At 51.0% G+C, this 25,120-nt stretch overlaps 1 protein-coding gene across 4 annotated transcripts in view; it reads right to left on the minus strand.

Moving 5' to 3' along the window:
* Positions 1-22,048: 22,048 nt before the first annotated feature.
* Positions 22,049-25,120, minus strand: part of RRP1 (ribosomal RNA processing 1) — a 31,046-nt gene continuing 27,974 nt past the window's right edge. For all 4 annotated transcript variants that reach the window (XM_066370067.1, XM_066370066.1, XM_066370065.1 and 1 more), the window contains exons 11-13: positions 24,954-24,973; positions 23,933-24,046; positions 22,049-22,583 (exon numbers count right to left, since the gene is read on the minus strand). In XM_066370067.1, the coding sequence (XP_066226164.1) occupies positions 22,351-22,583; positions 23,933-24,046; positions 24,954-24,973 (367 nt within the window). In that variant the 3' untranslated portion in view covers positions 22,049-22,350. The remainder of the gene's footprint in view (positions 22,584-23,932; positions 24,047-24,953; positions 24,974-25,120) is intronic.

Below are 25,120 nucleotides of genomic sequence, written 5' to 3' on the forward strand. Positions count from 1 at the left end.
TTGTGAGGACCAAAAGAGATAAAGTAAGTTGTGTGGCCAATGCATGGGGTGGGGTCAGTGCCCCTCACTAGCAGCTCTTCTTCCCCCCATTCATTATGGAATGTCAGGGGTAATGTTTATTATTTTAATTGCTTATGGATTTACCTGTTCAACTTTATAAAGCAGTCATTCTAAAAGATTGGACCCCAGACCAACTCAACAGCAAGACCTGGGCATTAGGAAACAAAGTTCTGCCTGACCTGTGGTGGCACAGTGGATAAAGCATCAACAGGGAATGCTGAGGTCGCCAGTTTGAAACCCCAGGCTGGCCTGGTCAAGTCACATACAAGGAGCAACTACTATGAGTTGATGCTTCCTGCTCCCCCTCCCTTCTCTCTCTCTTTCACTCTCTCTCCACTCTCTAAAAATCAATAAATAAAATCTTTAAAAAAGAAAAAGGGAAGCAAAGTCTGACCTCTCCCAGACCTGTGGAATCAAAAACTCCAGGAAACCCAGCGGTCTGTTCTGATAACTCCTCCCTCCAGAGGGTTCTGACCTGCGCTTGAATTCCAGGCTCTATCTTAAAAAAATAAAAATAAATTCATTATAAAAATAAAGATAATAAATTCAGCAATTGTGGTTGCAGGGTTGCTAAAGGAAAGGAAACAGACATTTCTATCCTTTTCTCTTCCTATACCAAACACGATGGTTTCTTTATATCGTTTTATTTATTTATTTATTTATTTATTTATTTATTTATTTATATTTTTCTGAATTTAGAAACGGGGAGGCAGTCAGACAGACTCCCGCATGCGCCTGACCGGGATCCAACCAGCATGCTCACCAGGGGGTGATGCTCTGCCCATCTTGGGGCATCGCTCTGTTGCAACCAGAGCCATTCTAGCTCCTGAGGCAGAGGCCACAGAGCCATCCTTAGCACCCGGGCCAACTCTGCTCCAATGGAGCCCTGGCTGCGGGAGGGGAAGAGAGAGACAGATAAGAAGGAGAGGGGGAGGTGGTGGAGAAGCAGATGGGCACCTCTCCTGTGTGCCCTGGCCGGGAATCGAATCTGGGACTTCTGCACGCCAGGCCGACGCTCTACCACTGAGCCAACTAGCCAGGGCCTCTTTATACCCTGTTTTGACCCTGAGCTTCCAGCCACACCCTGGGGTGTGACCTGTGGCTGCCATAGCAAGTGCTATAGGCTGGGAGGCAAAGACAGCAACATTTCATTCATTCTGTCCCAGTTCTGGAAGCTAGAAGTCCGAGATCAGGCGTAGGTTCAGTTCCCCCAGGAGGTGCTAGGGAAGGATCTATTCTGGGCCTCTTTCCCAGCTTGTGGGGGTCGCCAGCAATTCTGGGGGTTTCTTAGCTTGTAGAAGCATCACCCCAATCTCTGCCTCCATCCCCATATGTCCTTATCTGTATCTGTGTGTCCAAAGGTCCCCTTTTTATTTTGTTTTTTAAGACTGATTTTTTTTTTTTTTTTTTACAGAGACAGTCAGAGAGAGGGGTAGACAGAGACAGACAGACAGGAACAGAGAGATGAGAAGCATCAATCATCAGTTTTTCGTTGCGACACCTTAGTTGTTCATTGCTTTCTCATACGTGCCTTGACCGTGGGGCTACAGCAGACTGAGTAAACCCTTGCTCAAGCCAGTGACCATGGGTCCAAGCTAGTGAGCTTTGCTCAAACCAGATGAGCCCATGCTCAAGCTGGCGACCTCAGGTTCTTGAACCTGGGTCCTCCTCATCCCAGTTCAACGCTCTATCCACTGCTCCACCGCCTGGTCAGGCCAAAGGACGCAGTCATATTGGATTAGGGGCCACCCTACTCCAATAAGATCACTTGTTAACTAATTATATCTGTAACCACCCTACTTCCAAATAAGGTCACATTATATGGTGCTGGGATGCTAGGCTTTAGTGCAGGGGTCCCCAAACTTTTTACACAGGGGCCAGTTCACTGTTACTCAGACCGCTGGAGGGCCGGGCTATAAAAAAAACTATGAACAAATCCCTATGCACACTGCACATATCTTATTTTAAAGTAAAAAAACAAAACGGGAATAAATACAATATTTAAAATAAAGAACAAGTAAATTTAAATCAACAAACTGACCAGTATTTCAATGGGAACTATGGGCCTGCTTTTGGCTAATGAGATGGTCAATGTTCGGTTCCATATTTGTCACTGCTAGCCGTAACAAGTGATACAAGTGTGCATCAGTTAATCTAGATCTGGTTGGAGATTTCAGATGTTTCATTCTGGAAAAAGTCTGTTCACAGACATAAGTGCTGCCAAAGATGGTTGCCATTTTGAGTGCATGGTTCCTGAGATTAGGATATGTCTCAGAGGGGAGAGATGCATAGAAATTAGGCAAGCTGCTTGACTTGAATGCATCTTTCAGAGAGTCACAATTCTGCAGTTCAGCCAGTTCCATTTGGTAAATTGTATCCACATTTTCAGTGTCAATAGAAAATGGGTTACAGAAAAGTTGTATGTCCTGTTAATGGAGATGAAGCTCTTTAAATCTGAATTGGAACTCCTTTTGCAACCTTTCCAGTAAATCCACACGTGTTTCTTTTGGGAACGCAGTCAGGGGTTTTTCTGCTAACAGATTTTTTTTTTTCTCTGAAACTGGAAACGGGGAGAGACAGTCAGACAGACTCCTGCTTGTGCCCGACCGGGATCCACCCGGCACGCCCACCAGGGGCGACGCTCTGCCCACCAGGGGGCGATGCTCTGCCCCTCTGGGGCCTCGCTCTGCCGAGACCAGAGCCACTCTAGCGCCTGGGGCAGAGGCCAAGGAGCCATCCCCAGCGCCATCTTTGCTCCAATGGAGCCTTGGCTGCGGGAGGGGAAGAGAGAGACAGAGAGGAAGGAGGGGGTGGGGGTGGAGAAGCAAATGGGCGCTTCTCCTATGTGCCCTGGCCGGGAATCGAACCCGGGTCCCCCGCACGCCAGGCCGATGCTCTACCGCTGAGCCAACCAGCCAGGGCCTGCTAACAGATTTTGAGTTAAGGGGAGATGGCAGAAATTTTCCTCCTTCACTTGTTTGATAAGGAGGCCTAATTTTACTTCAAATGCTTTCACGTGTGATTGCATATCACTGATGAGCTTCCCTTTTCCTTGAAGTTGCTCATTGAAACTGTTGAGTAGCTCTGTTACATTTGTCAGAAAGGTGAGGTGCCATTTCCATTCTGCATCATTGAGCTCTGGTACTTCTTTGTTTCTTGAAAACATAAAAGCTGTACTCTGTGGAAGTAAATCATAGAAATGTCCCAAACTCTCCCTCGACTCAGCCAACGGACTTCTGTGTGGTACAGAAGATCTTCATAGGCAACATTTAGCTCAGACAGAAATTTCTGAAATTGCCTGTGGTTTAGTGCATTAGCTCTAATGAAGTTAACACAAGATACCACAATGTTCATAACAGAGTCCCACTCCAGTGATTTACTACATAGTGCTTGTTGGTGGATGAGGCAGTGTATGGCCATTGGATGAGAATGGTTACGTTTGTCCATCTCTTGGTTAATGCGAGCAATAACTCCTTTCTTAGGCCCCACCATACTAGGTGCACCATCAGTTGTCACACTGGCTAGTTTAGCCCAGTCCCGCTCCAAATCCTTCACAGTTTGGGAAACCTTTTCATAGATATCCTCTCCCGTAGTTGTTCCTTTGATGCTTTGAAGTGCAGCAAGCTCTTCTGTGACTTCGAAATTGTCATTCGTCCCACAAATAAAAATTAGAAGTTGTGCAGAATCACGAACATCATTGCTCTCATTGAGTGCCAAGGAAAAATAGGAGTTTTCTTGCGGAGTTTTGCGAATGCTGATGCAAATTGTCTCCTATTTCTTCAATCCTTCGTGTAATTGTAGATCCTGAAAGACTAACTGTACTAAATAAGTCTGCCTTTTCTGGACACATCTCTTTGGCAACAGAAAGAAGGCACTCTTTAACAAATTCTCCCTCCATGAATGGTCTGCCAGTGCACGCTATTAGCTTGGCAACTTGAAAACATGCCACCTTGCCCAGCACCGCCTCCAGTGCTGTACTCAGGGATGGCGGTGACCAGCCTGTGACACTGTGTATACAGTGTCCTGGACATCTGCAGCAGCAGCGGTGGGCCTCTTCTGTGGGAAGCCCACTGCTGCATGTTTCCCCTATTATAAGATACCTCCTAAAAATAAGACAGCCCCTGTCTTTTGGGGGTAAAATTAATATAAGACAGGGCCTTATAATAGAGGAAACATGATGTGTAGTAATGTGGGAGGAGACTTTTGGGCAAAGGGAGGTTATAGGGGCCATTATGTTGTTGTACATTTGGGGGAGTATAGGGGCCATTGTACTGTGTAGTAATGGTTATAGTGCTTTGCATTTCTTCCTACTTCTGCTGTTATTTCACACTGCTTCCGGTGATGTGGGGCGCCACAGCTGCAGACCGGATGTGCATCATATGATGTGCTTTCAGAGTCGTGATGTGTGCGTCCTGTGTCACCACAAGTAGTACTGTACATGAGCAACGCCTTCCGGAAGTGCGGTGAGCGAATAAATGGCCTCAGGGGGCCGCATGCGGCCTGCCGGCCGTAGTTTGGAGACCCCTACTTTAGTGTATGAATTGCCAGAGGACACAATTCAGTCCAAAATACCTAGTAAAACCCATCTTTTAGACTAATGTCTAGACCAGGGGTACCTCGTCCCTACTGCCCACTAGTGGGTGTTCCAGCTTTCATGGTGGGCAGTAGCGGAGCAACCAAAGTATAAATAAAAAGATAGATTTTACTATAGTAAGTTGTTTTATAAAGATTTATTCTGCCAAACTTAGCGAAAATCCAACATAAAGTACTTGGTAAGTAATTATTATTATATGCTTTAACTTGCTGTAACTCTGCTTTATAAATTTTAGAAAGTAAAGTTATTTCCCTACTTTATAAATCACCATTACTGTGGAACCGGTAGGTGGTTAGAAAATTTTACTACTAACAGAGATACAAAAGTGGGCGGTAGGTATAAAAAGGTTGACTACCCTTGGTCTAGACAGAGACAGCACATGGGCCCCTTACTTTATGGGTGAGCTGTCCAGGATTTCTGATCTACAGTTGTGGACACAGGTGGTTTTTAGGTTTTCTGACCACTAGCCGAGCAGGAGGAGCACACTGCCTGCTGAGAAAGGACCCTATCTCCTGGGCCAGGACCTGGGTGAACCTGAAGCCCTCGGCTCTGCACAGGCACATGGCCTGGGAGTGACCTGTCCTTCATCACCACCTGGCTATCCTGGGAGCAGGTAACAGCACACCCACCTAACTCTCAGGGCTGTTGCCCGACTCAGCAGTTACCTGCACTGGGTTCTTGCTCCAAAGCTTCACATAACCCACTATGAGTATGTGTCTCTGTGAGAGAGCACATCTCATTTTATTGTGGAACTCAATAAGAAACAGCATTCATTTTACAGAACCTGCTACACAAAATACAAACTGCCTTTAGCTAAATAAGATGACTGATATCTGTTTAATATCTGCTCTCATGAACATCGTTACTTTTAAAGTAACCAGAGCCATTGTAAAGTCTGAGAAGGAACTGGCATGGAAGTAACTTGTGTGTATTTCTATGGTTGTTCTGCATCCAGGTTCCACGTTAAACTTTTCATAAAGTGCCAAGGCCCTTGCCCCAGTGCATGTGTATTCATGGCACCTATGGACATAAAGAGTTGGAAGGCCTGGTTTCTGAAGATGAGTGAGGTCATGTCCTCCAGGTGGCTGTTCCTGACACCCTTTGGAGGTCAGAGCTGCTCAGATGTCCTGGGGCCATGCTAGAGTTGGGGCCTCTGGTCCCACCTCAGGCCCTTGGGGGGTTGAGCTGTGTGTTCTGCCTGGGGGTCTTTTTCAGGAAGGAAGAGGCTGACATCCACAGGCTCACAGGGGAAAGGGGCTAACTCAAGATCCTCCCATCAAGGGTGCCGCCCTCAGCTAGGGCCCTGTTCCCGGTAGGGACCCCCTCATCTCTGCTCCAAGTAAACTCTTTCGTCTCTCCCCCTTGCCTTGCAGGCTTCTTTTCCCCCCAGAACCCCCTCCAGGCTCACCCTGAGAACTGGGGTCTGGGTACCAACTTGGGAGACCTTGAGGACCCTGCCCCATCTCTGCAGCCCCCAGCCATCCTTGCGGTAACTTGGGCCCAGCAGCATGTCAACCTCAAGGCTGAGGACAATTCCTGACAGGACACATATGACCCAGCAAGGCCCCATTTTTGTGCTTAGGGGGCCAGGACCCAGCCTGAGAAGCCCTAGGGTACAGGGTCAGTGGCTTGGCTTAGAAGGCGGTGCCAAGAGACCCAGAAGGAAAGATGGCCACTGGTGTAGAATGGGGTGAAGCCTCAGACAAGGAGAGAGCCGATCTCCCTCTTCCACTAGAACAGAGAAGTGGGAGCTCGGGGCTTCGAGGAGATGCGGGGACAGGCGCAGAGCAGAGTCTATGCAGTCCAGCGCCGCCCCTGAGGCCCAGTGGAGTCACCAACCTGGAGGTCTCCCAGAAACCCTGTTGCCAAATCAAGCCGGCAGGCATCCAAAGAGCAGGGTCTTTGGGAAACGTGTTTGCATCTACACCACTGGCTTCCTATTTTCTTAGCTGCTTCTAGTTTGCTCTGTTTGGATTCTGGTGGCCTGGAGGTAAAAGGACAAGTATACGGGATAAGCTTATTCTGTGCTTCTCCCTTTGCAGGAATATTTAGGGGATGGGGACGAGGTTGGGGTATGCCAGGGAAGTCAATTCTGTGAGATAAATTACAAAGGAGTGAGTGTCCTGGGGCAGCTGAGAACAACCGAACTCTGTCTCCTCACAGATCTGAGGCCAGAGTCTGAGAGCAGTTTCCTGAGAATAGAAACTGGGATAGAGGTGTGGCAGCGCCATGCTCCCTGGGGTGGCGCCTTCCTGCCTCTGCAAGCTTCTGGTGGCTCCAGACATCCCTGGCTGTGGCTGTATCATCCCATCTTGCCTCCGTCGTCACGTGGCTTCTCCCTGGGTCTGTAATCACTCAGCTTCCACACAAGGACAGCAGTCATTGGATCACGCCTCACACTGCTTCCGGCCTGACCTCACCTTAACTAATTACAACTGCCATGACCCTCCTTCCACATAAGGTCACAGTGACAGGTTCTAAGGTTAGGACTTCACTTTTGGGGACATAACTCAATACCTGACAAATTGTGGGCATGGCATGATCTGAGCTTTGTTATCCAGGTGCAACCTCTGCTCGTAGGCGTCCACAAACACACAAGGGACACAGAGTCCCAGGGCTATGAGCCTGACAGCCAGGGTTACTCATCAGCTCCTCTGGTCTAGATTCTTGGCCAAGGGGCTGAAGCAATGCTCAGTGGGGGAGGGGCTGGTGGGTCCAGCCTACCAGACCCACCCACAGCACACACTGAGTGAGAACTCATGCAGGCCAGTGGACTCAGTACAGATCCTTTTTACTGAGCTTCCCTGAAAACAAGGGTTCCGCATCTGGCTCCACCCTCTTCTCTGTCCCAGCTGCCCTCTCCTGCTGCCAGTACCAAGTGCTGGCACCATCCCTACTGGGGTGAGAGATCTTCCTGTCCCCATCCCATGGCCCTGGGACTGGACATCTCTGTCACCTGTGACCAGCATTCTCGGAGGCCATCCACCCCTCTCAAGTCTCTGCCTCCAGCCTCCAGGTCCCTGCCTGAGTGTCAACTCTCTGGACACTGTGTGTGCTGATGCCCCACAACCCCGGAGTGGCTTCAAATCCCCTGAGTTTGGGCGTTCTGAGTCATCCTCAGACAAAGGTTATGAGAGCAGAGACCGCCAGCCAGCCTCGCCCTGTGACACAGGATTCCACGCAGGAACAGCACAGGCTGGATGGGATGGTCATTCCTTAGGAGCCAGAGAGACCCTTTGAGATCCACCATGAATTTACCTGTATCACCTTGTTTCTGCAGTTTGTTTTGACTAAACATTTCTTTTAGATTCAAGGAGAGCTATGGGATTCAGACACAATTCTGCTCCTCAGAGAGCAAAACCCCAAGGAATGTACACAGGACTACCGGCAAAACAGAAACGCCAGCCAGATACATCACTCCCCAGAGACCATCAGATGTGTTGACAGAGGTGGGGGCAGCAGGGGAGGGCTGACTCTGGATTAAGTCTGTTGGCATCACTTCAAACATTATTTGTTATTTGACATTTCAAAAGATTTCCAAGGCATGGAGTTAATACAAAAAAGCAAGTATTTAAATGATACGTGTGCCTGATACCTAACATTGGTTAACCTCCTTTTAATAGAAGAGCAAGTCTTTTCTTGGTGCCTGCTTTCCAGATAACAAAAGAGCTTGTTCTTCCCTGGACAGATAGCTTGGTCAGTTAGAACTTCATCCGGATGCACAAAGATTGTGGGTTCAATCCTCGGTCAGGGCACATACAGGAGCAGATGATGTTTCTGTCTGCCTCTTTCCCTTCCTCTCTCCCTAAAATCAAATAATCTTTTTATTTAAAAAAAAAAAAAAAAAGCTTGTTCCACCCAAACTAACCTAAAGCCAGACTTGCCAAGGAATGGGGGGTGCCAGTAGGTAGAGCCTGAAAGTGGGGAGACTGTTTCTGGAAAACCTGTTCTTAGGCCCATGCACAACAGCTTGGTGATGCTACTGCTCAGTGGGCAACCTCCTATCCATCTAGTCTGAAGCCAGTAAGCCCCTGAGTATCGAAGGCAGACTGGGGGCCATGAGTTAGGCATGGACTTCTGCATCCATGAAATCTGTCTTCACTTCTCTTCCGAGAATATAAATGTGAGGTTCTAGAAGCCTGTCTTCTCGTGATGGAAACTACCCCTCTGCCAATGATGGTGTTTTCCTTGTATCTGACTGCACAGTTCTCATCCCTAGAACTCCTCAAAGATGCCTGCCCAGTGGGGACTAGGGGTTTTCTAATGGCCAGAAGCCTGGGGCCACAGCAACTCAGCACAGGTGGAACTGGGGTCCCCATCCACTGGGGCCCTTGCTATTACCAGGAGCCCATGCTGGGAAAATGGGGACACTCCTGTATTGTCTGCTGAGGATGCCATTTTCCCCTAATTCCTGCCACCCTGCAGGCTTTGCCTGCCCTGTCCAGCTGGGTGTCCCCTGAGCCCCTCCCTCATTCTCCTCTTGTCCCACAGCACCCCCTCCAGCAGCCACTGGCCCTGGCAGATGGGTCTACATTCCCCGCAGCCAGCACCAAGCCAGCTCAACGCTCAGACAACAGTGGAAAAATGGGTGATTAAAGCAAAAACATAAAAGCCTATTTAAAAAAGCAGTGGTGCCTGACCAGGCGGTGGCGCAGTGGATAGAGTGTCAGACTGGGATGCGTAGGACCCAGGTTCGAGACCTTAAGGTCATCAGCTTGAGCACGGGTTCATCTGGTTTGAGCAAAGCTCACCAGCTTGGACCCAAGGTCACTGGCTTGAACAAGGGGTTACTTGGTCTGCTGTAGCCCCCTGGTCAAGGCACATATGAGAAAGCAATCAATGAACTAAGGTGCCACAACGAAAGACTGATGATTGATGCTTCTCATCTCTCTCCATGTCTGTCTGTCTGTCTGTCTGTCTCTCTCTCTCTGACTCTGTCTCTGTTTAAAAAAAAAAAAAAAAAAAGCAATGGTTACTCTTCAGAATAGGTGTGGGGTTTTTTTTCCCAATAAACATGGGTTAATTTAATAATAGAAACTAAAAATGAAAAATGCTCATGCCTTCCATTGATATTATTTGAAATGAAATTTCTGGACTAAAAACAAATCAAAGCCATAGCCACAAATGGCTTATTTCCAGACTGCTCATGCCGGGGGCCAGGCCCCCCTCCCCCAGCACCCCAGAAGGATCTGGCCTAAACTGATCAGGGCTGATGAATTCCCACTTTATTCCAGCGTCCTCCTCCTTAACAGCTCTGACAACTTGGGCTAAATACAAATTGTAGCCAAAGTATTTGGTCAGAGGGTTCCGTTGAGTCCTGTGCTCCTTCCCCCTGATACAATGGCCACAGAGATATGACTCCAGTTGGAAACGAGGACCACACTAGGGAGGGAGGACCCTGAGTTGCTGCTGCAGGTCTCCCTAGCCTCACATGGCAGGCCCACCACCCAGCAAATGCATTGCATTCCTCTGTGGGCCAACAGGGGCTGCAGCTGGGATAGGCAGGGGGTGGGTGGTGGGTGGGGTGAGTGGGGGGATGATCAGCCAGCCCCCACCCTCATGGAGTGTGCATTCTTTTTTTTGCATTGAATTTTTTTTTATAAATAAATTTTTATTTTAATGGGGTGACATCAATAAATCAGGGTACATACATTCAAAGAAAACATTTCCAGGTTATCTTGTCATTTAGTTCTGTTGCATACCTATCACCTGAAGAGAGATCGTCCTCCGCCACCCTCCATCCAGTTCTCTCTGTACCCCTCCCCTTCCCCCTCTCCCTCCTTCCCTCCCCCCACCCCCCGTAACCACCACACTCCTGTCCATGCCTCTTAGTCTCGCTTTTATGTCCCACCAATGTATGGAATCCTGCAGTTCCTGTTTTTTTCTGATTCGCTTATTTCACTTCGCACAATGCTACCAAGACTCCACCATTCCGCTGTAAGTGATCCAATGTCATCATTTCTCCTAGCTGAAGAGGAGTGTGCATTCTTATGGAGAGACAAACAAAAGCCATAGTCACAAACTGTGGTTAGTGCCATGAACAAAACAAATAGGGGCTAAGAGAATCACACTGACCTGGGAAGCCTTCTTTGGTGGGCTATCTGTCCAACATCCATTCTCCCCTCCTCCCTGTTAACAATCTCAGTGTTGGTGGTGCAGCCATGAGCACAGCCCATTTTACAATGGGATTTGCCAATGATACATACATGATGACCTGAGAGTGCAAAAAAGTCCCTTAAAGGCCCTGGCCAGTTGGTTCAGCGGTAGAGCATCGGCCTGGCGTGCGGGGGACCCGGGTTCGATTCCCGGCCAGGGCACATAGGAGAAGCGCCCATTTGCTTCTCCACCCCCCCTCTTCCTCTCTGTCTCTCTCTTCCCCTCCCGCAGCTGAGGCTCCATTGGAGCAAAGATGGCCCGGGCGCTGGGGATGGCTCCTTGGCCTCTGCCCCAGGCGCTAGAGTGGCTCTGGTCGCAGCATAGCGACGCCCCGGAGGGGCAGAGCATCGCCCCCTGGTGGGCAGAGCGTCGCCCCTGGTGGGCGTGCCGGGTGGATCCCAGATGGGCGCATGCGGGAGTCTGTCTGACTGTCTCTCCCCGTTTCCAGCTTCAGAAAAATACAAAAAAAAAAAAAAGTCCCTTAAAGAGGACTGCATCACCTGAGAAATGCACTCTTCCCCCTATTCTTTCTTTCCTGCCTGGGATGTGGTTATAATGGCTGGAGCTCCAGAGCCCATTTTGTGATGTGAAGTGGCTTTCCCAAACAGTGTTTAGGAAGCTGAAGTTTAAGTAGCAGGTAAATACTAAAGCTAAGCATTGGACTAAAACCTATAGTTCTCATCCTCCCAATCTCTTCCCTGTCATCACATACACACACACACACACACACACACCCCTGAGATGGAAAGCAAGGGAAGCCTTATTGTGTTAAGAGGACTTCTTGAGGAATGGAAGGCAGGCTCTGTGAATGTAGGGAAGGTTCTTGCCCATGTGCGCTCAGCCTCAAGCAGAGGGAGCTGACACACCAGAGGACAGCAATTCTTGTTCTACTGATGGTTCTAAAATCAAATCTTCAATTCTTCTTTGTGACTGCAACCAGATAAAATTACACAGTGCCAGCAACTTCTAAACAGGAAAAAATTAATGGGGAGAAATGAGCAGATTAAGCTGTAAACCACCAGGAAACACCAGAGGGTGTAATTTGCTTCACAGTGTGTTTTTGTTTGTTTGTCGGCCAGCCCAGGGGCTGAAATTCTCTGTGCCTTGCATCTGCTGTGCGGTCCCCAGTGAGTCTCTGGCTCTGTCCCTCTCTCACGTCAGCTAAACCCAAGGTGCAGAGGCACCACACTCTGGAATCTCACCTGCACTGTGACGTCTTGCTTGGGACATTGTGTCCATACAGTGACATACAAATCAGAAGACACACGGTTACCTTGATGGTCTGCATTGGTGGATGCCACATTCTTGCAGAGAGGATGCAGGCAGAGTCCCACAGAAAGAGGCCCCCGGGAAGCCCCTCCCCAACAAGAGGGCAGCAGAACACAGGTCCATAGCCAAAGTCAGCAACAGGACGTACTTTCCCCTCCCACACCACCTGTGTCACTCCTATTAAGAATCAGTGCTTGGCCCTGGCCGGTTGGCTCAGTGGTAGAGCGTCGGCCTGGCGTGCGGGAATCCCGCTTTCGATTCCCGGCCGGGGCACACAGGAGAAGCACCCATCTGCTTCTCCACCCCTCCCCCTCTCCTTCCTTTCTGTCTCTCTCTTCCTCTCCTGCAGCCAAGGCTCCATTGGAGCAAAGTTGGCCCAGGTGCTGAGGATGGCTCCATGGCCTCTGCCTCAGGTGCTGGAATGGCTCTGGTTGCAACAGAGCATCGCCCCCTGGTGGGCATGCCGGGTGGATCCCGGTCAGGTGCATGCAGGAGTCTGTCTGACTGCCTCCCCGTTTCCAGCTTAAGAAAAAATTAAAAAAAAATTAAAAAAAAAAAAGAATCAGTGCTTACTCTTCCTTGCAAATCAAAATTTATGCCAAAAAATCAACAATAAACTAAGTATCAAAAATTTAAACACGAAATCTGGCCCTAACCTTGCTGACTCCCCTCACTCACCTCCCCCTGACCTCTGCCGTGCTGTGGGCAGTTTGACCCTCAAAGCAGGGGAGGAAAGAAGGTCCAGGGCTCCCCAGGTGGGTTAGGGCTCTCTGTGGTCAATCTCTGTCTCAGTATCCAACATACCCTGCTGAAGAGGCCCCGAGTGCACCAGGATGCTCCTGCCACTCACCTTGTTCAAGCTGGGGTGTCCTTTTGCTGGGTTCTCTGTCCCTGTAAAGCCCTCTGCTGTTGGGTGGGTGGGCTGTGGTCTGGTACAGGGCTTGGTCACTTGGCTCTTCAGGGCCATGGGCAGGGCAGGTGGGCCACAATTGTGCCCCCACCGGCCCTAGGGCAGGGACAATCTAGAGAGCAAAGGCAGCTCTATGGAACTGTCCACAGTAGGTAGGCCACCGCAGCCACAAGGCCAATACTGCCTGATTCTTGCAAGGGCTGGAGCAGCAGGGACCAAGGTGGCCTTGCTCTTTCTTTTCCTGCAGCGCAGTCGGTTGGTCACCTCTAACTCAATCACTCTATGGGTTAACTGCTGTTCCAAGCACCTTTCTGCCTTCCTTGCTGCTTCTGTCTGTCCTATTTATAGTTGACTGGTTAAGAGACAAATTATGACTGCAGCACAACCTTTAAATTTCAAGAGAGCACTAACAAAGACAGGCCTGAGACATGGGCTAAGGGGCTTCAGTCTCTGGCGGGTGGAGCAGTAAAACTGCCTATTTTTTTTCTTAAGCAATGAGTGTACTTTTATGTTGCAAGAGGCCTCTCCAAAAATATAATTTCCTTGAAATAAACTGCTAATTGCATTTCCCTGAAGGCAGGTGTGTCACTCCTGTCCTAGTCATCTGTCACCTGAGAGGGAAAGGCCGCCTCTTCACACACAGGTTTAGACAGCATCCTGGACTTCCCCACTTGGCTCCAGTGTCTCTGATACCTTGTCCACCTCCTGATGTCCTCTCAAAGCCTCAGCATGAGTGAAGTGAAAAACATGGTAAAATCTCAGATGCCCACTGGGGCCTCTGAGGGGTGGGGAGGCTAACCCAAGAATAGAAGCCATCAGCAAATGGCTAGCGAGTTAGCTTGGGGGTCCTGCCTGGACCCTAGTCTGGTGGATGCAGAGCTGAGGGACACGGTAGGCACCCAGGCAGGGGAAGAGAGGGGTAAGAAATGCTGGTCTGTATGCCCAGAGCCTGGCGAGTTCCTCAGCACCCGGGTGCCCTGGCTACCCACATGGGATGTCACTCAGAGTGAGGGCATGCACCAAAAGGGTCGGGGTGAATGGTGGCCCTCGAGGCCATGACTGTGGTGCTGATCCAGAGAGTGGAGATGCCGGTAGTGACAGAGGAGGAGGCAGAAAGAGGGATTTGAAAATATTAAACACTAAAAATGTTTCTATTTATCTCTGGGTCAGGTCTGGAAGGAGTAGGCTGCCTGTCAGGGTACAAGCCCACAGGCCCCTTCTCAAAGGTCCCTTGTCCCCAGAGGCACCCCCTCAGCCTCCTCTCTCTGGAGGAGCCCCAGGTGCGTGGCTGGTACACTCATAAGTAAAGTAGAGGACGACTGATGGAAGACATGTAGGCTGCATCTAGATTTAGACTTCCTGTTTGTATAAACCAGAACAAGATAGTTTAGAGCAAAACTGTTTAAATTTTACACCATAATTTAATTTTTGTTCTCATATAAATACTTGGCTTTTAAATCATCTGATTTCTAAAGCCCCTTATAAGGTGACAATAAAATGAAAATTGTGAATATTTTCCAAACATTTTTCTTTTACTTTTTATAGGAAAGTATGTTTTATCTCAAACATAAATAAAAGGAGAAAGAACCATATAATAGGCCCTGGCCGGTTGGCTCGGCGGTAGAGCATCGGCCTGGCGTGCAGGGGACCCAGGTTTGATTCCCGGCCAGGGCACATAGGAGAAGCGCCCATTTGCTTCTCCACCCCCCCCCCCCCTCCTTCCTCTCTGTCTCTCTCTTCCCCTCCTGCAGCCAAGGCTCCATTGGAGCAAAGATGGCCCGGGCGCTGGGGATGGCTCCTTGGCCTCTGCCCCAGGCGCTAGAGTGGCTCTGGTTGCAACAGAGCGACGCCCCTGAGGGGCAGAGCATCGCCCCCTGGTGGGCAGAGCTTCGCCCCTGGTGGGCGTGCCGGGTGGATCCCGGTCGGGCGCATGCGGGAGTCTGTCTGACTGTCTCTCCCCGTTTCCAGCTTCAGAAAAATACAAAAAAAAAAAAAACCAAAAAAAAAAAAACCCCCATATAATAAACCCCAACCACCATTGCCAACCTAAAAGGTCCTCGCCCTCGAATACTTCATGTGTATGCTTCAAACAAGGACAGTCTTACCTCTCCACACCAGCCTCTCATTTAGGCAGGGGACACTGATGTACTGTGACCATCTAGATTTCACTCTCAGGGCCAGTGATGTCCTTGAGAGCAAACTGTCCAGCTCAGAATTGGGTCTCTGGTCTCCCTTTTATAAACAACAGCCTCCTCATACCCCCAAGTCAGCAGTAACTCCTCAATATCATCACACCCGAGACAACACTTTCATTTTTTCCGTTTTCTTCACTTGAATAACAAACACGTTCATGGACTGAGACCCCCTGGTTTCTCGGTTCTTACAAGTTTCTGTTGCAGAACCAGGCTGTTTGTCCTGTGGAATCTCCCCTGGATTGAAGGACACAGTCTGCAGACCCTCTGTGTCATTTAACATGTTCCTCTGACCCCTGCATTTCTGTAGACTGGCATTAACTCTACCGGTGTAACCCAACGCAGGCGCCCTCAGATTCCTCTCCCTGCCCCCAGCGTCCTCAGAGGCAGTGCAGGCTCCTCCACCAGGGGGCACTCTATCTGCTGGTTTCTCCTTATGTGATGCCAGCACCTGTTTCATCAAGACCTCCTCATTCATTAGGGGTGACACAAAGGTGTCACTTGGCTCCCACCCTCCATTTGTTTTCTCTAAAGAGAAACTCATCAACTCTTGGCTACCCTCTAGCAGGGAAAGTCTGAGGGCATCTGGACAGCAAAGGAGGTAGGTCAATGGGTGACCTTGCCCTTGGTTTAGAATGACCTGGGCCGGAATGGTGGGCATCTCCAGTGTCGTCATGAGACACACAGATGAATACATCACCCGTGTCATTGTGGTGCTTCCCTATTCATTCCTACTGAGTGCCAATCACAGCCCACGCAGCGAGGAGTGATGGACGCTAACACTACATTTGAGGTAAGAGTTCCCATATTGAACATGACCCCCAAACTACCATTGTGATAGGCGCAGTATGACAAAAATGGTGGGAACAGAGCATGGGGTGGGCAGGTGCAGAGCAGGTTGAGTGGTGGCATTCCTGTCCCTGTCTTGTCCTTCCTGTCCTGGCTTAGACACGAACTAATATATGGGCCATTCCACATCATGCTCTTTGCTCTGGGGTGCAGGGCTGTGGGGGCCTCTGGAATGTGGGGAGACTCAACTTCCTTCAGCTCCAGGCACACAAATACTTGTCGGTGTTTTGAAATAAAACAATGAACTTGGCAAAGGTTAAAATACATTATGAATTACACAAGGCATGTTGTGGTTTGGGGACACGTGAATTTCACAAAATGCCTTTCATTTTGTTAGAATCTTCAAGCGTCCTGTACATTTGACTGTGGCTAAAAGAGGCTTGAAGTAGCAATCACAGGGGTCGAACCAGCACCCTCGTGATTGTGCTGGCATCCTCGGGGTCAAGCCCTGATCGGGCTTGAACAGGTGACTTAGGGGGGTCAAGGCAGGGCCCTCAGGGTAGAGTCAGTAACCCCAGGCTTGAACCAGTGACCTCAGCACTCCAGGGTGACACTCTATCCACTGTACCACTGGCTAGGGCATGAAGCAGCATCTGACTGGCACACAGGGAAGAGGCTGTGAGAAAGTTCTCAGCTTGGAAACCACAAAGCTGAGTAGAGGGGAAGGGAGCTTGGCCAGTACGTGGGATGCCCTGCTCACCACAAACACCGTGAGACAGCCGTGGGGTGTGCAAGCCTTAGCAGACAGAGGGACATTATTTTCAGAGTGCAAGGGCTGCCAAGATGGACACCTACCTGGAAATCCACCCACCCTCCCACCCAGGGAGAGAAATGCATGAGTACAAGACCCAGGCAGCTCAAGTGCATCAAAGCAATGGGGTACAGTGGGTACTGGGGACCACCAATAGGCTAGGGTCCTGGGGCCATGGGGGAGGGGCAGGTGAGGACTGATTGTGCTGGCACAGAGGCAGGGAACCCAGCACCTGTGAGTGGCCTGGCCCTCCAGCCTGGAGGCAGGATCCACCCCAGGACACTCAGGTCAAGGTTAGTGATGGAAATGGCCAGAGTGGGAGCCCACCTAGCACTCTCTAGGGAAAGGACAGGGCCAGCCTTGAGCAGCTCGGTCACACGCTTTCATCCTGGTGACGGGTACTCACACCCAGGAGACAGGGCTGCACGGCCACAACCCAGTCAGGTGGCAAACAGGCGCCAGCACCATTTGTCCTACACTCATGAGCTCCGCCTGCTCCCTGCCAGGCCAGCCAGGTCTGGATGCCCAATGCATGTTCGGCCTGCCCCCCGAGCTCGGGGGATAGCAGGTAGGACAGACAGGGCATACCTGGGGGGTTTTAGGGTGCTGGTAAGCGCAAAAGTGCTGACTCTGAGATGGTGGCTTCAGGGCTGTGGGTTAAGGTGGGGTGACCTTAATATCCCTCCCTACCCCCACCTTGCTGCCCTGGCCCCCACTCCCTGGCCCCTGGCCAAGGAAGCTGGCAGCATGGCTGGGCTGGACAAGGCGGACCAGTGTGGGCATCCAGGGAGCTTGGGGCCACTCTCCGATTTCGCTGACCCTAATGCCGACCCCCATCCCCAAGCATTCCAGTGTTTTCCACTCCTTTTACTCTGGCAAACCTTCCAGGCCAGTGAAGTATCCAGGGGAAGAGGAGGAAAGGGCCCCTGCCTCTTCTGCTCTGGGTCAAGCACTGAGGAATAACACTCAGGAGAGAGAGGACCAGGATGTAGGGACTGTGGGAGCAGAACTCTCAGGGGCCCCAGGATGCCCATCCCAATGCAACCCAGGTGATCCCCCATTGGGTGGGCCGGCCCTAACCAGGCGAGCTGCAGGTGAGCTGGAGCTCAGACTTCTCCAAGGCTGGGAACTGTGGGCGGCCAGGGGAGCTCAGAGTGACCCTGGGTGACAGCCAGCAAGAAAATGGGAACTTTAGACCTATAGCTGCAAAGAATAAAATTCTGCCAATAACTGATGAGGTGTTAAGAGGGACCCGAACTCACATGTGACAGCAGCTGGGCCAACACCTGGATTTCAGCCTGTGAGAGACCCCGAGCGCAGGCCTTCTGGGTTGAACCCCGACACTTTGACACCTGACCATAAGCATTCAATCATTGGTTATGCAGCACAGAGAGAATAAATACTTATGATGGAAAGGAGAGATGGGGAAGGAACAAGAGGGAGAGGGGTGACTGCAGGGAGGGGCAAAGAGCTGGGCTGCCTGGGGCATGGGGCACCCAAAGGCCTAGGGGTTAGCCAGAATCCACAAACAACGGTCAACATTTGAAGTTCTGCAGCTCAGAGTCCTGGGACACATGAAAGGTGTGCCAATGGGGATCACGGCACTCTGTGTGGGCCAAGCCAACATGGGGACAAGGCTTGTCTGTGTGAGACCCTAGCACTGCAACAGAGGGGGTGCCCTGAACAGCATGGAGCCACGGGTGGGGTAGTGGCTGAGCGCCCCAGGCGGCTGGGCCTGGGCCGACCTGGCCTGAGGACAAGGGTGTAGTGTCCTGCTGGGGTCTCATCTTCCAAGCGATGGGAAGTGAGGGAGTTGGAGGGAGGAACAAGCTACCTGAATCTGGTCCATACTCCCCTGGTGACCCCTGGAGAGAGGGGCCAGAGGCAATCTCCTGGGCCTGAACAGCTGGGGAGGGGGGCCTTGAGACTCTGAGAACTCTCAGGAAGGGAGAACCCTCAGGAAGGAAAGCCCTTCATGTGGGCCTCACCTGTGGACCAGCCAGGCTGGCGGTGAGAAGCCAAGTCCTCCGAGCCAGCCACATGGAAATGGGCCACCTGACAGCTGAGCCCCGCTCCAAGCGACAGTAATATATCATAACCTACTAGATAAAATAAGAAAAAGCACAGGCCCCAGCTAGGAGGCTCAGTTGGTTGGACATGCTGAGGTTGCAAGTTTGATCCCCGGTCAGAACTCATACAAGTGTCAACCAATGAATGCATATGAGAGGACATGTCAATGTTTCTCTCTCTCTAAAAATTAATAAGTAAAAAAGAAAAAGAAATGAAAAAGAAACCACAAGACATAATATAGATAAAACAATGGGCGTCAAGGCAACACACTCTCAGTTTGAGGGAAACTGTCCTTGCAACTTTTCAGGAAGTTTGAGATTGTTTTGGAAAAACAGCACAACCCTCATCAAAAACCCATTGTTCCCATTTTACTAATGGGTAAGTGAAGGCTTAGTGTGGTTGTTGCTGGCCCAAGATCATACATTTGGTCAAGCCAAGTATTCTGAGAAGAATCATCTCCTGGGGCCGAGGGACCAGGCGAGGCACTGATGGGATAAGCCAGGAGCAGGCCTCCTCAGTGTGCCCTTCTGTGCAGGGCCAGGCAGAATCCCTGCAGGTAAGCAGAGGGCTCTGCTGGGCCACCAAGTCCTCTGGTCAGCTGTACCATTGTGGTGGCCATGCCACAGGCTTACAGGTCAAGAGGCATCATCAAACGCTCCTGAAACTGTGTCCATGAGTAGTTCACCCCATAAAGGGGTCCCCATTCCCTACAGTAGGAATGTAAAGTGGTGTGGCCACTGTGACAATGTGGCAGTTCTTCAAATGGTTACCTCCCACCTCCTGAACCAGCAGCTCCACTCCTAGAGACGTGGCCGGACACGAAGCAAGTCCATGCAGAATCCTGTGTGTGAATGTTCGTGGCAGCATTACTCTCAGTAACTAGGGTGGGGAAAGGCTGAGGGACAGTCCCTGAGGACAAATGAATAAACACGTGGTCCACTGCCACAATGGAATGTCATCCAGCCATAAAAGGAGCATGGTTCTGACATGTGCAGCAAGGCAGATGAACGCTGAAAACCTGCACACTGGAAGAGGCAGACACAGACCTCACACTGCATAACCCCAATTACGTTCAAGTCCAAGTCAGGGAATCTGCAGAGACAGAAAGACTAGTGGTCGCCAAGGACTGCTAAGGTGATAGCTAAAGAAAATTTTTGGGGTGAAAATGTTCTAAAATTGACTGTGGTGATACTCACACAACTCTGAACACACTAAAAAGCACTGACCTGTCCACTTTAAATGGGTGAACTATATGGTATATGAACCATTTCTCAATAAAGCATTTTTAAAAGAATTCACAGGAAATAAACCAGTGCCAACTCCTGCACACAGGCTTTCCTGGGGAACACTGGTGGTGGCCAGGCTCCATTTCTCAGGTTTCCCACTGGGCCCCGCAAGAACCTGTCCTGACGGGAGAGGGCCAGCAGCCGCTGGTGCTGTGAGGCTGTCACCATGGCAGGGACAAAACGTGGTTCTAGTTCAGACTCTGAAGGGGATGGTGACACACTGTGGTGCTGATGCAGTGGGAAGGGCTCCGATTTAGGAGCTACATTGAATAGGACTGCTCCTACCCCCAGGAATTTCTATTAGCACGGGTGTGGTGTTCCCTCCCTTACTTTATGACCAAAGGAACTGCAGCTGACAGACTGAGAGTTGCTTGGAAAAAGGGAACTGTGAACTTCAGGAGACTTTGCTGCCATGCTTCCTTCTTCCTGTCCCACCCAGCTAGACTGAAAGGGGACTGTTGGGCAGATAAAATGTATTATGCTCACTTTGTTAAAGAGGCCGTTGCCCAGGTGGTATTAATGTGTGTTGGGGTGGGCTGAAGGCAGGCAGAATCCTTGTAGCCTGGGGCTTGGTTTTGGGATTAAGCCTTTCCTACCCTTTTTGGTGTAAGGTGGTACAATCCTATCATGCCTCAGAGAAGTGACTTTGTATTAGAGACTTCCCTATTATGTATATTGGATTAAGGGTTTGGATTTCTACACTATAAAATGGGGATGGAACGAGAGTTTGCGCTCTTGGTTCCTGAGGTTAGCATGAGAGAGCGGAGAGAGTAGAGCCAGCAGCTAAAGGAGGCCACGTGGAGGAGGCCAGGAGAAGCAGCCAAGATGGCGGAGTGCTGAGTGAGATGCCAGTTTGTGTAGAGTTTGTATCTGGGATAAGGAAGGAGATGGGGAACTGAGGAGAAGAAGGCTGGTGAGCTAGAAACCTTTGATTCTAGGAAACTTGGATAAGTCAGTGGCTTTGTGAGCACTGAGTGTGACTGGGTTTTGGAGCCCAGTGTATGTTTTTACTTGCCCGCCGGGTGCAAGGTAGGATTAAAGGCTATGGCCCATCAGTTTTTGGCTCCGCTGTTTCTTTACCGACTGTCCGAATCCAATGCGAACCTGCATGGGCCGGGCTGCTGTGATAGTGGCCCCGGCCCTGCCTGCTGGCTTTACAGGGACCCACATGGCACTGGCTCCCGCTGCAGGGGGGACAAACTTATGAAGCAGCACTTTGGGAACAGGAGCTCAATCAAGGCACTGTGAGTCCTCCCCAGGGCGGTCCTCTCAGCGGGCTCACGCACACGCCTTAGCTGAGCAGTGGCCCAACTGGCTAGAGTGCCCGTGGAACACAGGTGTGGGGTAAACCCAAGACAGCGCCCACCTGTCACCTCTGCAGTACTTCCTGGAAGCCACCAGGAGCCCCCACGGCCCTGGGATTCTGAGGCCAGGGGCTCCTCAGATCACACTCCAATCTGGTGGGCACCCCCCCATGGCACTCTGGTCCAGCAAACGTGCAGCTGCTTGAAGCCTCCGGGATGAACACAGGGCTGAAACCACATGTGAAGGCATGAGAAAGATGTGGGGAAGGGACAGCGTCTGCCCACTGGACGTCAGACCCAGTTCTGCCTCCACATCACAGAAGATGAGGGTGAGCAGAGGAGTTGCCCTTCCTGCCATGGGCACATCGACCCCAAGCACCAGGGTCCGCTGTCAACTCCAAGCACAAGTTTAAGTGTGCAGAATAACAGCCTATCCAGGAACCCACGGCCAAAACTTGGCGTCCTCTTCCAGATTTTGAGACATAAATAAACAGATTTTTTCCCCATAAAAATAGGCAGACAATATAAACACTATTTGGGAACTGGCACGTGTCAATTCACCCCACTAGCAACCCAGCGTAAATGCACAGGGGCAGGACTCCATCTCTAACAATCACATAGCATTTTATTTAGGGCTACCCCACCTGTAGCTGGTCCCAGCCTGGTCGGGGAGAGTTGTTTGTGTGGAGCTCCAACTCCCAGGGTCCCCATCTGGCTGAGGTCAGCACAGCAGCAGAGCTCTCTGAGGCATGACACTGAGTGACAGCCAACCTCATCTGGTGCTGACCTTCTGACCGTGTCTGGAGTCTCGGGACCATTGCCCACCTGTCCTGCACGCTCATCCAACATGACACAGACCGGAGGAGCCACGGAGACAACTGTGTCCTGCCCTGGCAGGGCCTGGTGGCATCATTTCTTGTTCTCCCGCGTCCACTTCCTTTTCATGCCTGGCTCCTGGCAGCCAGGCACCTTCGCTCTGGCCCCTGTCCTAGGCCGCTGCCTCCTCCTGTGCACCCCTCTCCTGCCACGGCCCCTGAGTTGCTCCTGGGGCACAGCAGGGTCAGCCTCCGTGCCCCGCCGCTGCCTCGTCCTCTTCAATCTGGAACTCAGGTCTGCACTTGGGTCCTCCTGTTCACCTCTCCCTAAAACAGCAAGGCCACATGAATCAGGGGGCAAAGGCCCGGGCTACTTCACATCACTACTGACTGACAGTGCCAGCCCCCGGGCAGCAGAGGACACGAGAGCACCTGGCACAGAAACACCCACGGCCTTGGCGGCAGACACCCACCAGCCAGCTAGGGACCCCACGCCAGTGGGATATGCCGGCTCCTGACACCAGAATGCCAGCCTCAGAAAGAGCAGCGTGAGGAGAGGATCGGGCAAAGATGGGACAGAGGGCAGGAGGTGACACTGGTCAGAAGGGACAGGCTCAAAAAGCAGAGCCAGGAGCTGTGACTCAACTTGGTGCACAAGAGAGCCAGGACATGGTGTTCAGGGGCTGGCCTAGAGTAGGTGTGCAAGCTGGCCCTGTGCCTGCCGCGAGGCCCAGGTATAAAACGATATGAATGAGGGTGGCCTGGGCCAGAGCAAGGGTGAATCAGGAGACCCTTCAAAGGGCTCAGCCCATTTCCACTGCAGCAGACAGCCTGTGCCCCCTGGTGGTCTACTGTGGGCACAGGGTCTGGATGACAGGAGCATAGAGCAGCCCTTAGCGAAGGCGTCACATTCTTACCACACTTGTGTGGACAAGCTGAGGGAGGAAAGAGGGAGGGGAACGCCTCTAAGGTTGTAGAGAAAACAGTGAGAACAGACTTGGAAGGATGAGGAGTAGATGGGTCAAAATCCACCATAGGCACACAGATCAAAGATTAAAAAGGGCCTGACCAGGCAGTGGCACAGTGGATAGAGTGTTGAACCGGGATGCAGAGGACCCAGGTTTGAGACCCCAAGGTCGCCAGCTTGAGCACAGGCTCATCTGGTTGGATGGAGCAAGGCTTGCCAGCTTGAGCCCAAGGTCACTGGCTCGAGCAAGGGGTCACTCAGTCTGCTGTAGCCCCATGGTCAAGGCACGTGTGAGAAATCAATCAATGAACAACTAAAGTGCCACAACAAAGATGCTTCTCATCTCTCTCCTTTCCTGTCTGTCTGTCTCTCTGACTCTGTCTCTGTCACGAAAGAAAAAAAATAAAATAAATAAAAAAGATTAGGAAGCAGCAGCCCAAACCAGAACTACAGATGTGGAGGGCAGGGAAGATGGCGAACGGCCCTGGGCAGCCAGAAAAGCCCAAGGTCCAGCCTTTGCATGGCAGCCCTGCTACTGCAGGGCGTCTGGGCCAGGGCACCCCATCTCCAGGACACGTGGCACTGGGGGCAGTAATGGCAGGGAGGGCGGATTGTACCTGGAGGCCAGCTTTGGGGAGACAGTCGCAGGCGTGTTTCCCATTACAACAGGTGGGTAAGCCCTACCACCGTCAGTGGGCATTAGTCCTACCTGTCTTGTTTTGTAGCCAGGATTTGGGCAAACGCTTCTTGGCCTTCCTCTTCTGCCTCCCTTCTTGCAGTTTCCTATAGGCTTTTTCTGGGATGTCATCCTCAGGGAAGAGGCCTAAGGACCAGGGCAGACAGTCAGGGGCTGAGGGCAGGCCTGGTTCGGTCTGTGAGTTTACTGCTCCATGTGATCCCACAGTAGCCCCTCCCCAAGCTTCGTGCAAGGAGGCCCTGTTCCAACACCCACCACAGCTCAGCCAGCACAACATGGAAGAACCTATTCTGGGAGCATTCAGAACTCGCCATGCCTACTTCTTAAAAATGCTTATGTTGGGAAGGGGCTTGAAAGAGCTTTCTGGGGCAACGGTAATGTTCTGTATCTTGATGGGTTTTGAGTTACAAAGGTTGGTACACCAGTCAAAATTCACAGAGTAGTCATGCATTTCACTGTATGTAAATTTCACTTAAAAAACACTGGACTTTAGTTCATGATGAGCATAAAGTACAGCCTCATGGAAGAAGAAAAATAGGGCTTGATGGGCAGATTAGTGACAAAACAAAGACAATAAATGAGGTGGTGGACATGCAGGCCTTAACAATAAAATCCTTTCAACTCTGAAACATTTTTGTAACAAAATATTGGGGGGAAAATGCTACCTCTCCAAGCATAAACCTTCCAAAAAATTGTCTTCAGAATAAACCATACCAGTTCCATCAGCCACGCACAGAGATGTGGAGACATTGCTGCAGACCAGCAGCCTTAGCATGCTTGGACATTAACTAGAAATGCAGATTCTCAGGCCCCATTCTGCCCTGGATCCAGCACTGACTACTCTCATGCTCAGATCTGAGAACCAAAGCACTGAACAACCACGAGCTGCAGAGCCCCTGGCCCCTCCCTCCAAAACAGCGGCCTCTCTGCGGACTGTTCATGCTGCCAGGGTGAACACATGAGCCAATGCTCTTCCAAAGGAGGGGACAGACGCTTCCTCTGGGGCCAGTCTCAGTGCACTGCTCGTGCTCACCTTCGGCAAGGTCCTGCAACCTGCAAGAACAAGACAGTCACTCACCATGGCTGTAGCTCCCAGATGATAAAGAAGGCCACCTCAGAGAAGGCAGCCCAACAGCACAGCAGCCCTCTGTGAGGTCACTCCCTACCTGAGCTCTGAAGCTGAGGACTGCCTCCCTCTCC

This window comes from Saccopteryx leptura, chromosome 2 (genome assembly GCF_036850995.1).
Source record: "Saccopteryx leptura isolate mSacLep1 chromosome 2, mSacLep1_pri_phased_curated, whole genome shotgun sequence".
Lineage (NCBI taxonomy): Eukaryota > Metazoa > Chordata > Mammalia > Chiroptera > Emballonuridae > Saccopteryx > Saccopteryx leptura.